General features: G+C 43.8%; 1 protein-coding gene across 2 annotated transcripts; it reads right to left on the bottom strand.

Annotated features, from left to right (window-relative positions):
• Positions 1 to 1,308: 1,308 nt before the first annotated feature.
• CIAPIN1 (cytokine induced apoptosis inhibitor 1) lies at positions 1,309 to 9,898 on the bottom strand (the record flags this gene model as incomplete). 2 transcript variants are annotated; one of them, XM_079723173.1, is made up of 8 exons in its annotated part: positions 1,309 to 2,040; positions 2,562 to 2,643; positions 3,146 to 3,261; positions 4,147 to 4,220; positions 5,663 to 5,825; positions 7,286 to 7,362; positions 8,761 to 8,913; positions 9,742 to 9,898. In XM_079723173.1, the coding sequence occupies 8 exons, from the start codon at positions 9,896 to 9,898 to the stop codon at positions 1,930 to 1,932; spliced, it is 933 nt and encodes a 310-aa protein (XP_079579299.1). In that variant the 3' UTR covers positions 1,309 to 1,929. The 2 variants fall into 2 exon arrangements, with proteins under 2 accessions (XP_079579299.1, XP_079579300.1); XM_079723174.1 differs by lacking the exon at positions 3,146 to 3,261.
• Positions 9,899 to 12,840: the final 2,942 nt, after the last annotated feature.

The raw sequence follows: 12,840 nt of genomic DNA, 5'->3' as shown, positions 1-12,840 counted from the left end.
ACGGGCCCAGCTGCTCCGCGGCATGTGGGATCTTCCCGGACCAGGGCACAAACCCGTCCGCTGCATCGGCAAGCAGACTCTCAACCACTGCGCCACCAGGGAAGCCCCCTTTGCAGCTTATTTTATACCTAATGGTTTGTGCCTCTTACTCCCCTGCTCCTATATTGCCCCCCCACAACTGGTAACCACTAGCTTTTCTCTATATGTGTGTATGCTTCTTTTTTGTTATATTCACTGTTTGCTGTATTTTTTAGATATCACATATAAGTGATATCATACAGTATCTGTGTTTCTCTGACTTATTTCACTTAGGATAATGCCCTCCAAGTTCATCCATGTTGCTGCAAATGACACCGTTTCATTCTTTTTTATGGATGAGTAGTATTCCATTATATATATATACCACATCTTCTTTATCCAGTCATCTGTTGAGGGACACTTAGGTTGCTTCTGTTTCTTGGCAATTGTAAAGAGAGCTACTATGAACACTGGGGTGCATGTATCTCTTTGAATTAGTGTTTTTGGTTTTTTGGATATATACCCAGGAGTAGAATTGCTGGGTCATACGGTAATTATATTTTTAGTTTTTTGAGAAACCTCCACACTGTTTTCCACAGTGGCTGCACCAATTTATATCCCTGCCAACAGTGTTCGAGGGTTCCATGAGGGACTTTTAACTACATCTGCAAATCCCTTCATGTCTGCCACACAAGGTAATCTAATCACAGTAGTGATGTCCCATCATACTCACAGGTCCTGCTCAAACCCAAGGGCAGGGCATTACACAAAAGTGTGAGGCACTAGGGTGTCAACTTAGAACTCAGCCTACCACGGGGCTTCAGAGTCAAGCCACACCCATAACTAAAATCCACCAGTAGGGACCAGGATAAGCAAAAGCAAACTTAGAGGATCAAGCCAAGTTTCAAGGACAAATACCAATGAACACTCTTCTTTATTGTCAAAATAGAAAAACCCAGGTCTCTTAAATCCACATGATCTCTCTCGCTATTTGGCAAGATCAATTCCAAGTCTGTGTTGGTGGAGAACAAGAAGAACAAAGGGTCTCCTCAGAGATTTATTGTTGGGTCAGACTTCTGTCCTGCTTCTCTCTAAATGCTCACCAACCTGGACCCTTCTAAAGTAGATGGAGAGAGGCCCTGATCTATAAGTGTAGGACTGGCCCCATGTGGTGTGACTCAGTCTCTCCAGAAAAGAGTTTTGTGGTCCCAGGTGAGCTTGGATGGCTGTGTCAGACATCACGCGTACACACACACACACACACACAGACATATCCCCTCTTCACAGCAAATATACATTAGCATGTAAGTTTAATACCTGGAGATTAACAGAAATGACAATAGGGCACAGATGCAACACAGTAAAACAGGGATGGGGGCAGGACTGGAGGGGGCGGAGGGACACTGGATGTGATCACAGCAACCAAGGAGTGACTCGATTGGTGCTCTGAGGTCATGACACACTTGCGTCTTGTCACCAAGAAAACTGCACGGTGAATAAACCACCAACTCTGGAAGATAAGCCGTGGCACTACTGCGGAGCTTAGAATGGGGCGGGGCCCTCTCTGTCACAGTGTTAATACTCAAGGATGGCGGGCTCGGAGAGTGTTACGAAATGTCAGCATTTTGACCTGGGGAGAGGGGCCTATTTGGGATGTACCCCGTTTACCTAACACTGGGTGAAGGAGGTCCCCACTCAGGGTAACAGGGCCCCGGGATACCGTGGTGTTGATCTGCAGCAGCACTCCACACCATTGCACCCAGCCAGCTCCACTCTGTCCAATGAGCACCCTCTCCGCAGCGGACCTAAGCTGGAGTGAGCCAATCGAGAGGAGACGGGAGGAACCACGTGGTGGGATGGGAGGGGCAGGAGCTGGCGGAGGAGCAGGTGTGTCCCAGGCCGGGCCCCTCCCTAGGCATCATTGAGGCTGCTGTCGCTCAGGAGCACCTTCTCCCCAGGTCTGAAGGCCGGCATCCCGAGGTAGGGGCAGCTGGCGCAGCGGAAAGCATCGCCCAGGTAACACTGTTGAAAGAAGAGACCATCATACAGGGAAGCCAAGTGTCAGCTCTCCCGAGATACAGGCCAGAAGAAAGGGATCCCAAATTTCACAGTATGGCCACAGCGGCCTGAAGAGAACGACTGGGTACATTTGTAGGTCCAACTGGGATCCAAATACTAACAGTCTTTAAGATCTCTGATTTCATGAAAGACAAAAGTCTAGAGAAGTTCCTTAGGTGGACATACTTCTATATTCTCAGCAGTTCAAACCATAGCCACACTCAGCAAATGGCTGAGTAGCATCAGGCCCGATGTGAAGCAGAAAGAAAGGGGCCAAAAATAAGAAATGACAAGTGCCTCCCCTAGGGGCATGAGTGTGCTACCCACTCTCAGGAAATAACCCCTCTTCCCATTACTACCTAGAGACACGTTCTCGCATGTTCACCTATTATTAAAATACTTGGGCAGTGAACTCTGTAGAGCTCGAGCTGGTCTGTGTTTAGTTTAGGCCTTTGTGAATACTGAGTAATCAACCAGATACTCACGTTTCCACAAGCCGACTTGGGCAGGGAGCTTATCGGGTCCCTCAACTTCTCTTTTTCCAGTTCTTCTGCGAGGCCACAGGTGCTGGGGGAAAGTTAGCAGCTGATGAGTGGGACCTACCACCACCCAGAAACTCCAAATCCTTGACAGACCTTTTCCCTGGGAGCCTTCACAGATATGGCGTATTGACCTTTCCTGGCCTAGTCAGGTTTGGGCTCCACCATTCAATGATGTATTATTTGGAGATTCACACATAGACAGTAAACTATCGAAAAAGCCAGGAAAGATTAGCACAAATTTGGGAGAATGGTAGCCTCCTGTAAGGAGAGGGAGGGAGATGCAGCTGAGGGAGCACGCAGAGGCGACTTCTAAGGAACAAGTCATCTTCCTGGTTCTTAAGCTGGGTGAGCAGTACATGGGTGTTCATTTTATTGTTCTTTGAAATGTACTTATTTAGCATGCTCTTCTAACCGTCTGATACATTTTACAATAAAACATGTTTTAGTAATTGTAAGGTACAGCGATTCCTTGATAATCAGCAGCCGCTGGAAACAGCCTGGCAGCTCCCCCTCACCCCAAGGCTTACCAGTTCTTGCAGGCCTTCCTCTTTTTCCCTTCCCCACAGGAAGCAGCCCGCAAGGAAGCTGGGTCTGGCTTCTTCATATCTTCTGGATCCAGCAGTTCATCTGAGTCAATGAGATCCTGGAGAATGTTTGAAGCCATTAATGACACAGTCATGGTCTCTGCTAATGAACAGGTGAAGTGGTCACAGTCCACAGCAGCAGTTCGCCCATCTATGTAGAAGGCACCCATCATCCTACCTGGGCTTGATCATCACGCCCAAGCTGACCACATAGTGAGTACACTATGCGCACAGAAGCTGTGTTAGGCTGTGAGGGGGCTGGGAACTCATTTACGATGTGCAGAGAGTATGTGTGTGGAGGGCAGGGAGGGAGGGGGGCAGGAAGAACAAAGAGAGAAGCGTTATATTTATGTGAATACATACAGGGCGGTCGTGTGAGAAAAGGGAATGGAGTATTTTCTACATAATTCCAGAGGAAAAGGCAGATAATGATTTATACACTTGTGTAATTCTTCGATAAAGGTGTAGATAGTTAATCTATAAGCTCTGTGAGGGCACAAACCGTCGCCTAGTTTGCTTACCACTCTAACTTCAATAGTTGTAGGAATGAAGAACTTTATTACAGAAAGCATTGAGCTGAGATGGAAGAGCATTACTGTTAAGACAGTGAGCATGTGGTGACTTGCCCAGACGAAGGAGCCAAAAAATATTTTAGCTGACAAACTCTTTTCAGGTTTATGCATGCCCACAAGAGTCTTTAATATATCACATGAAGTGAGAACAAGAAAATCTGTGGGGGGAAAGATGCTGAAAAATAAATTTAAAATGCCACTAATGTGGAGTTTCCTTCTGAGTCAAAAAATGCCAATGGCAGGCACAGCCACAAGGCTGGGCTTTAAATGCTTTCACACCTACAAACCCAGAGAGGCCACTCCAAACAACAACATTCCCACCCAAAGTGGGGCCTAAAAGAAAACAATCAGGTGACCACAGTGCTGACTCACCACGCTCTCATCCTCCATATCATTGGCCGAGAGGGTCCAGAGCTTGGCAGCTGCAGGGTCCACAGCAGGCTTCCCTGAATCCAACCAATGAAAGAAAACAAGCTCCAGAAAAGCAGCTGGAAACAAACTCCAAGCACATGTAAGTGCTTTCTACTGAGGCTGTGCAGGGAACACACTGGACCGGCGGTCAAAAGACCTGGGTTCAAGGCCCAGCTCTACCACTTATAAAGGCATGAGAGGGACCCATCACTTTATGGCAATAAAAGGCATCATTTGTTAAGCACTTGCTTTGTGCCAGATACTACATTGAACATTTTACATACATGATCTAATTTAGTCCTGCTCATCACCTTATGAGGAAAGTTCTCGTCATCCTAATTTTATAAATGAGGAAAGAGGTTTAGATACTTAGGCCAGTTACACACAGCCACAAATACACGAGTACAGACAGAGTCTACCTAACGCTTTTAACTCCCACTCCATATTGCTTTCTCCTCCTTCTCTTGGTTCCTATCCCTAGAACATGGGGCTAATAGGATTCCCTGTACCCACTGCAGGAGATTTGAATATTAAACAAGAAACTGTGCCAAAAAGCATTATAAATAGCAAAGCTCCGGTCTCATGTAGACCTGTTACAGACAAGAAAATGGGCTCGAGAGCTGATGGCGGCGGCGTAACAACAAATCAGTAGCAAATCACACCTCCTGATTCTCTGTCTGGGCCTGAAATAGCTGAGGGTTCAGTGTGGGCCAGTCCACGAGTGGGCCTTGGGGGGTAAGTGCACCCCCCAGAGATCACTGACACAACTGGATGCTCAGCTCTCCCACAGGGCCGGTCACCTAAGCTGCTCCTACCCATTCTGGAACTGTGACTCCAAAGGTTAGGACGCTAAAGGATTTCTTGAAGATTTAGGCTGGACAGTCAAAACAGAGCAGTGTGAATGTACCTGTAAATTTTTGCATACCTCACAGCTAGGACAATTTTTCTCAACTCAGGCATTAAAAAATAGTGATAGGAAGGGTGAGAATGGTGACAAAGGGTGGAGTGCAATCTTCTGAGAGGAGATATTTTTACAAGTGTCTTAAGATCCTCAAAGAAAAGCTGACTTCAGTGGCACAGAGAAAAGGACACATGGGAAGAGGAACAGCACACTCTTACTTGCCATGACCGTCGCTGTGAGGTCTTCTGAGGGTACATGTCATAATTCTGGGGTCTGGAAAGACTTCATTAACTAATGAAGCTATGGGAGTCTGACCTCTAGAATCTGGAGACCTCAGTGTCCTCTGGTGCAGAAGAAGGGGCTGAACTAGGTAATATCTATGCATCATTTCAGTTTTGGATCCGAATATGCCCAGAACAACAGTACCTTAAGCATTCTTCCATTTGGAAATGAGGGAAATTAAGGAAGGGAATGATCCTCTAAAGATATCACCACCTCACTCAGATCTCTGGCTCAGTTTTTAATAGGGCCTTTCAGGCCCACCCAGACAGAACAATGTCCCTAGGCCAGTCTCACCGGAAGACTTCTTGGTAGTAGAAAGCTTAAGTTGACTAGAAGAACCCACTTCAAAATTGGGCTTTTTTCCTGTGATCTGCACAGAGAGCAGGCTGTCACTGTGGTAACCCAGGTGTTCTCGGACAGACTGAATCTCCTCGGGGCTCAAGAACTCACGCTGCAGCTGAAATTCAAGATATCAGAGGATTAGGCCACACTTCTTCTACAGTATGATGGTGTACTATGTCCCCCTCACAGGTGTCAAATGCTCACATCTGTAGTAAGTACATGACAGCAGGAGATCACAGACATTGCCTCGTGCCTCACGTTCAGTTTCTCACTGATCAGGACCCTGGAGTGTAACTTCTGTCTACATGTTTATGTTGGGCCTGCCCCTTGGAGAGTTTTATCAAATATCTATTAGGTACAAGGCACTGTGCGAGGCATTGTGGAGATTGTAATGATTATGATTATCAAGATGAATCAGACATGTTGAAGAGGCTGTTGAATGGAATCGAAGCCTGTGGTGGGGGAGCATGCCCACAGTAAAGATGCTAGAAATGAAATACGCAGTAGAGAAAGAGAACCACAGCGGGAGGGAAATGCTTTCAATGTTCCTTGGGAAGAAGCAGCAGACAGGAAAGATCGGGAAGAAGCTGGGGGTGCCACCTCTATGTCCGACAATTATGGAACTGCTACATAAACCACAGTCCATCTAAAGCACTGAATGCCGTTCCATCATTAGTAAGAAAGTGGGTCAATACACTGAGGTGGATAATGTCAAAGACAGCTAAAGGTGGGGAAAAGAGCTAGTGACTGAACACTGTATACATACGACCTTATTTACATTAAAAAATGTGTATATACACACACACAAAACACACTTGTAAATACATAAAAAGAAGTCCGAACAGCCACACCAAGAAATGTATTGGTGGCTCCCTCTGGGGAGGAAAGTGTAAGCAAGGCCTGAGATGTCACTTTATATTCTTCAGTCTTAACTGAATTTTTATGAACATCCCATATTTTGGAATAAAAAATGGAAGAACTTTAACTAAAAAGAAAAATAAGAAAGGGTAGGCATGAAGAAACTGAGGCCCTAGGTCACGTACAGATCAATGGTATAACAGCTATCGTGGTATTAACACCTCTCACACAAGAAAATTTCAGCGTTGGAGAAGAATGTAGAACCATAAATACCTCTATTTAATGTTAATATTTCTAATGAATTGTCAGAAAAGGACTTCCCCCTCCAACGTGTTCTAGCCTCCCACCCAAAAGCTGAGGGAAATACAGGCAACTGCCCTACACTTAGGCCTAAGATTCGTGTCCACTAAGAGGTGTGTCGCTCTCTCCATGCCTCAGTGGTCACTAGTACTGAGACCAAAATATGTCCCAACCCACATGGGCCCGAGCTGAGTCTCTTCAGAGGAGATTGATTTCAGAGGTTTCGTCCTTTGAGGCATCAGGTTTCTCACATGCAAAGCCCTTCTCAACTTGTTTCCTAGTTGAGTGACACTGATCGCCTCACCTTCAGGGTTGTTATTTCTCCCAGATTCTCTCCGTATCGTCTGACAAAAGAGATACTGGGCTTAGTCACCCAAGGCTTAAATTCCCAGCAAAGAAGGTCGTCTACAAACATACCTCTTTTACTTCCACAAGACCAGAAAGAGTCAGGGCTGAACACAGCTTAGATGCCGTCTTCACTTTGCTATTGTTAACTGCTAAGAGGAAAACCCCAGTTAATAGCTTTATAGGTCAAAGCAGGAAAAATAGTAAAGGCTCTCTCCTAGTCAGGTCAGCAGGCGTTAAAACAATAATAACCTATTCTGTTCAATGTATATATATTTTAGTGGTAATATTTTAATTGGACAACTCCTTTTGGTTGGTCAAAGTGCTCTTCCTGATGCTCTTAAGTGTCATATAATAATTCCATGATTATTGCTTCATATCACTCTCTGTTTCTTTGAAATACCTAACCTTCCAGGGGCTGTTGGATAATGACCAAGAGGCTGAGAAACTGTAAAGTATACAAGTATCTCTGTATAGTTCTGACAGACACTGTGTTTAGTCACCCAAGGTTTACATCCCAGCAAAGAAGGCTATAGCGGCTATTAACGTCACAAGCTTATATTTCCACATAAATGCCTTTACACATTTCAAAATACTTTTATTTCTATTATTTGATGAAATAAGTCATCATATTTTGATAGAAAGTCTAGTTAAAAATGCTAAAAATCTAGAATGATTCTGACAGCTTTACCACTGAGCAAAAAAGAGGTTTTTGTTTCTTGGATTCTATCTTTACTTTCACATGAATCAATACTTAGCTCATCACTCTCAGACTTCTAGTCACTATTTTTTTAACTTTTTAGTTTGAAATAACTATAGATGCCCAGGAAGTTTAAAAAAAAACTGTTCAGGGAGGTCTCAAGGACCCTTCACCTCTTCTCTCCACGATAATATCTTACACAACTATCATATAATATGAAGACCAGGAAGTTGTCACTGACAGTCCACAGAGCTTATCCAGATTTCACCAGTTTTACATACACTTGTTTGTGTGTGTGCATAGTCTTCATCACCACAAGGAACCCTCACACCACCCCCTTTACAGCCTCACATACCCCCTCCCTCCCATTCCTAACCCCGACGATGGCCAACCTGTTCTCTGTCACTATAACTTTGTTATTTCAAGAATGTTACATGAACAGAATCATACAGCCTCTAAGCTTTTGAGATTGGATTTCTTTCACTCAGCATGATTCCTCTGAGATTCATCCAAGTTGTTGCATGTGGCAATAGTTTGTTCTTTTTTAACTGCTGCATAGTTTTCCATGGTGTGGATGCACCAGTTTAAGCATTCACCTGTTGAAGGATCCAGCCATTTTCAGATGAGCAGTTTCCTTCTATTTTACTACCTAATGGGTCAAATATCACAATTTATTCAGATGTGTTGGTTCAGAGTTTTACAATAATTCATCCCTTATCCCTAAGGATAAGGTTCTGTATAGGACTGTTGATCTCCACATTATACCTCCTCCTCAGAGAGATGCAGAAAACACACCTAAAGAGTCAACCCTGTTAAACTCTATTCTTTCAAGTGAAAACTTCCTTACCTACAGCTGTCTCTACCGGCTCTTTCAGAAAAAGACATCCACTAGGCCGAAGGATCCGGGCCATCTCAGCCAAAATCTCAGCACTGTGCAGAGTGGTGCTTCCAGGAATTATACCCGACAAAATAATGTCAAAGCTAGATTCTTTGTGGGCAGCTGAAAAGAAGGAAGACTCTAATCAACAATCACCTTGGCCCCAGAATCTCCCAGTCTCTCCCAAGTCCCCACAAAGGCTACACGCGTGGCCTAGTAGAATAAACACCTACCTGTTCAGCAAATGCTATTATACCACCATTACTAGCAAGAGGGGCCAGGACACTGCTGCCCTGCTCTCCCTCAGTCTTACTAATTTCATCTCCTTTTGTATGCTCAGGGGAAAAAGTAAAAAAGAAGGTGGACGAAAACCAAGCTTTTTAAAAAAATGTGGAACATCTAATAAGAAATAAGAACTTACTTATACAAATCATCAACTATACTCCTAAGTCCACTGTATCTCAACTGAAAAAACTACTATCATGTGCCACCCCCCCCCAAAAAAAACCCCAGCTATTGGGTTGGGCTTCCCTGGTGGTGCAGTGGTTAAGACTCTGCCTGCCAATGCAGGGGACATGGGTTTGAGCCCTGGTCCAGGAAGATCCCACATGCCGTGGAGCAGCTAAGCCCGTGCGCCACAATTACTGAGCCTGTGCTCTAGAGCCCGCAAGCCACAACTACTGAAGCCCGTGTGCCTAGAGCCCGTGCTCCGCGATAAGAGAATCCACCACAATGAGAAGCACGTGCATCGCAATGAAGAGTAGCCCCCACTCACAGCAACTAGAGAAAGCCTGCGCGCAGCAACGAAGACCTAGCACAGCCAAAAATAAATAAATAAATTTATTTTTTAAAAAAACAACAACAAAAACCCCAGCTATCAAGGAACGACAAGAAATGGAGCACTGCCATCAAAACTGCCCTCCCTGTAAGACAACCTGGGTAGGTACTTACACTGCAACAACTGGTTGATGTTTTCCACAGACACTCGGCCCTCATCACCAGTTAAGGCTTGAAGCTTATCCACCAGATCTTTTAGAGCCTCCACCGGAGATGACTTATCCCAGACCACTGCCACAAACTGGCCAGCTGAGATCCCAAAATCTGCCATTCCTGCAGTGCTGTGGACCTAAAAGCTATGGGCCAAAGGAGAGTCAAGAGTGAGCAGAGACAAAACGCAATTCAATCCATGGGGTACCACCAAATGTGATTAGAATTGCAACCTAATTCCGACCTCCCACCAGGGAATGCTGGCCACATTAGAAAAACTCACTGTAGATACCAGAGTGTGAATAAATAAACCCATTATCCCAAGGTTTCATAACCCCAACATTCCCAAATATGGCAGGTGGCTTCCTTGGTGAGAATCCTGACTGGGCAGTCAAGTAAGGAGGTTGAAGGCACAAATACTATTTTCTCTTTGGTATGAGACAAAATAATGTCAGCTTGAACAGAATGTAAAACACACAGGACATTAACTAGGCAGAAGTATGACTCAGCAAGGGAGGCAAATAAATTGGTTGATATAACCCAACCACAAGCTTAGTGTTTTTTTTTAAAAAAGAGACAACATATGTAAATTTAGCAAACTGAATAATGATATTTTCCCATTCATCAAGATATGAAAATTCAATTCTACTGACTCTGCATTGATCAATAGTATCTACTATCTCTAACAATTAATATTAGCCAGACTCTTCAAAGCATTTTACCTACATTATCTCAATTGAACCTCAGTACAACCTTAAACTAGATATTACTCCCATTTTAAAGTCAGGAAACAGGCTGTTGACTTTGCCCAGGTCACACAACTAGTAAGTGTTGTGTGGAAAAAGTAAAAGCTGGGATCTGAATCCAAGTCTATATGACTGTAAAACCCATGCTTTTAACCTATGGAAATTTCCTCCTGCCGGGGTCAACTTTCCCTTTGACTTGATACTCAGATGAGTATAGAATGTCCTCACGATGCAATCAGGTCAGGAGATAGCAGTCTACTCAGTTCCCCATTTCTTTCTTAAACATTAATGACTCCAAGTCCCCGGCTTCAGACAGCTCTACCAAATGACATGAGACCAAAGCTGTGGGAGAGGGATCACACATAGATGGGTCTTAAGCCGAATACTTCTGTATTCTGCAGAGGTGGCTAACCCAGTGACAATTATGCCACCACAGACACTCCGGGACCAAGTTTAAGTCAGGCCTACACACTCTTCCTTCTTTAAAAATGTTCCCTTCAGGGACTTCCCTGGTGGTCCAGCAGTTAAGACTCTGTGCTCCCAATGCAGGGGGCCTGGTCTGATCCCTGGTCAGGGAACTAGATCCCGCATGCCACAACTAAAGTCTCCGTATGCCACAACTAAAGATCCCGCATGCTGCAACGAAGATCCCACGTGCTGCAACTAAAGACCCAGCGCAGCCAAATAAATAAATAAATCTTAAAGAAAAAAGAAAAAAGACATGTGAAGCAATCTGAGTGCAGAATCTTAAAAAAAAAAAAAGCTCCCTTCAAATGACTTGCTCCCTAGCCTACAAAACATGCCTAGGTCAGCCAGTCATCCTTAAATACTGTAGTACTTTGATTTTGCTGCTCATTTCCTAAGGCTTTTATTTTCTAGAGCAAAATCAAAATTCTTCAGTCTTCTGGATTCAGGTGCTCCGTAATCTGGCACCACCTGTATCTCCCACCTCCCCAAAGTGAATCCTTCCTTGTTGTATGAAAAATCTTGGCATTTTCACTCTATCATGCTTTTTATCTGGTTCCTTCCTTGTGGAATGCCCTCTTTATTATCCTGACCTGACTGCATGCCGTGGTAAAAGGATGCCAAGTGTTATCAGATAAACAGGATTCCTTAGTCATTGAATTGTGGTTTTTAAATCCCTAAAAAGCACACAATCAAGAACTGAAACTTTAAGCTTTCACCTGTAACATGATATTGAGGAAGAACCCTTACAAATCTTTCAAGTGAACAACTTTGGATCAATCTCACATTTAAGAACCAGCTGGGGAAGATAGGAATATGGATTGCTGGGTATGAAGTTATAAGAAATAAATGATCTCCTTCTAGAATGATGTTGGAACAGGCTCTCCCTTGGGACAATAGAAAGAGATGAGAAGTTCCCTTCCCACTACTACAACCTTGCACTGTACTCACAGAAAAATCTTCATGGAAGAACCGAGGGGCCAAAGGCTACTCATTAACTAGAGAAACACAAAAAGCCAGATGTCGAGACCTTTTCAGCAACCTTAATGGAGACAGGGTTTTATTCTTTCATTTTTATTTTTTTGAATTTTATGTTTTAATACAGCAGGTTCTTATTAGTTATCCATTTTATACATATTAGTGTATATATGTCAGTCCCAATCTCCCAATTTATCAGGCAGAGTTTCAGAGAGCACAGGTTTCGAATACGGATGAACTGGGGTTCTACCTATCGCTAGATCTTCTATTTATTAGCTACATGACAATGGATCAGAGATTAGCCTCTTTTCTCATTAATAAAGTAGGGAGAATAATCTTATATTTTGCAAGGCTGCTGCAAGAAGTAAATGAGAAGATAAAAATATGCAATATACTCAGCAGGACCTGGCACACAGAGCTCAATAAAATAATGTTCTAAGAGAACTCTGAGCCTCCACTTCTCTGTGGCCAGTTTATTTGCCTTTGCTTCAAACAGTCCCATAAAATCTTGTTCTTCCTCCTCAGCCATACCTGCTGGGAGGACCCCCCAGGGAGAAATGTAAAGCTCCTTTTTTATTGTTAAAATTATACAACATAAGAGCTGCACTTTATGACATCTTATACAGTACTCCGGTGGGATTGTGTCCGTAAATTAGAAGAATGGAAAGTGCCCTGTTTTCCATATCCCCCCAAACTAATCTTCTAGGGCAACAGGGAGCTCATAAAATACATTTATTAAACATTAACTCTCAAAAAGACACAGCCACCACTTTCAGTCAGCATTTTCCAAATAAAATGGGACACAGTGTTCTTTTAAATATGTAAAAGCCAAAGTGTGATACTATTCATCATCAGAGTTTTATGTTGTTGTCAA

The sequence above is a fragment of the Hyperoodon ampullatus genome (genome assembly GCF_949752795.1).
Source record: "Hyperoodon ampullatus genome assembly, chromosome: 18".
In the NCBI taxonomy this organism is placed as follows: Eukaryota; Metazoa; Chordata; class Mammalia; order Artiodactyla; family Ziphiidae; genus Hyperoodon; species Hyperoodon ampullatus.
The sequence above is the reverse complement of the archived record's forward strand: the minus strand, read 5'-3'. Positions and strand labels throughout refer to the sequence as shown.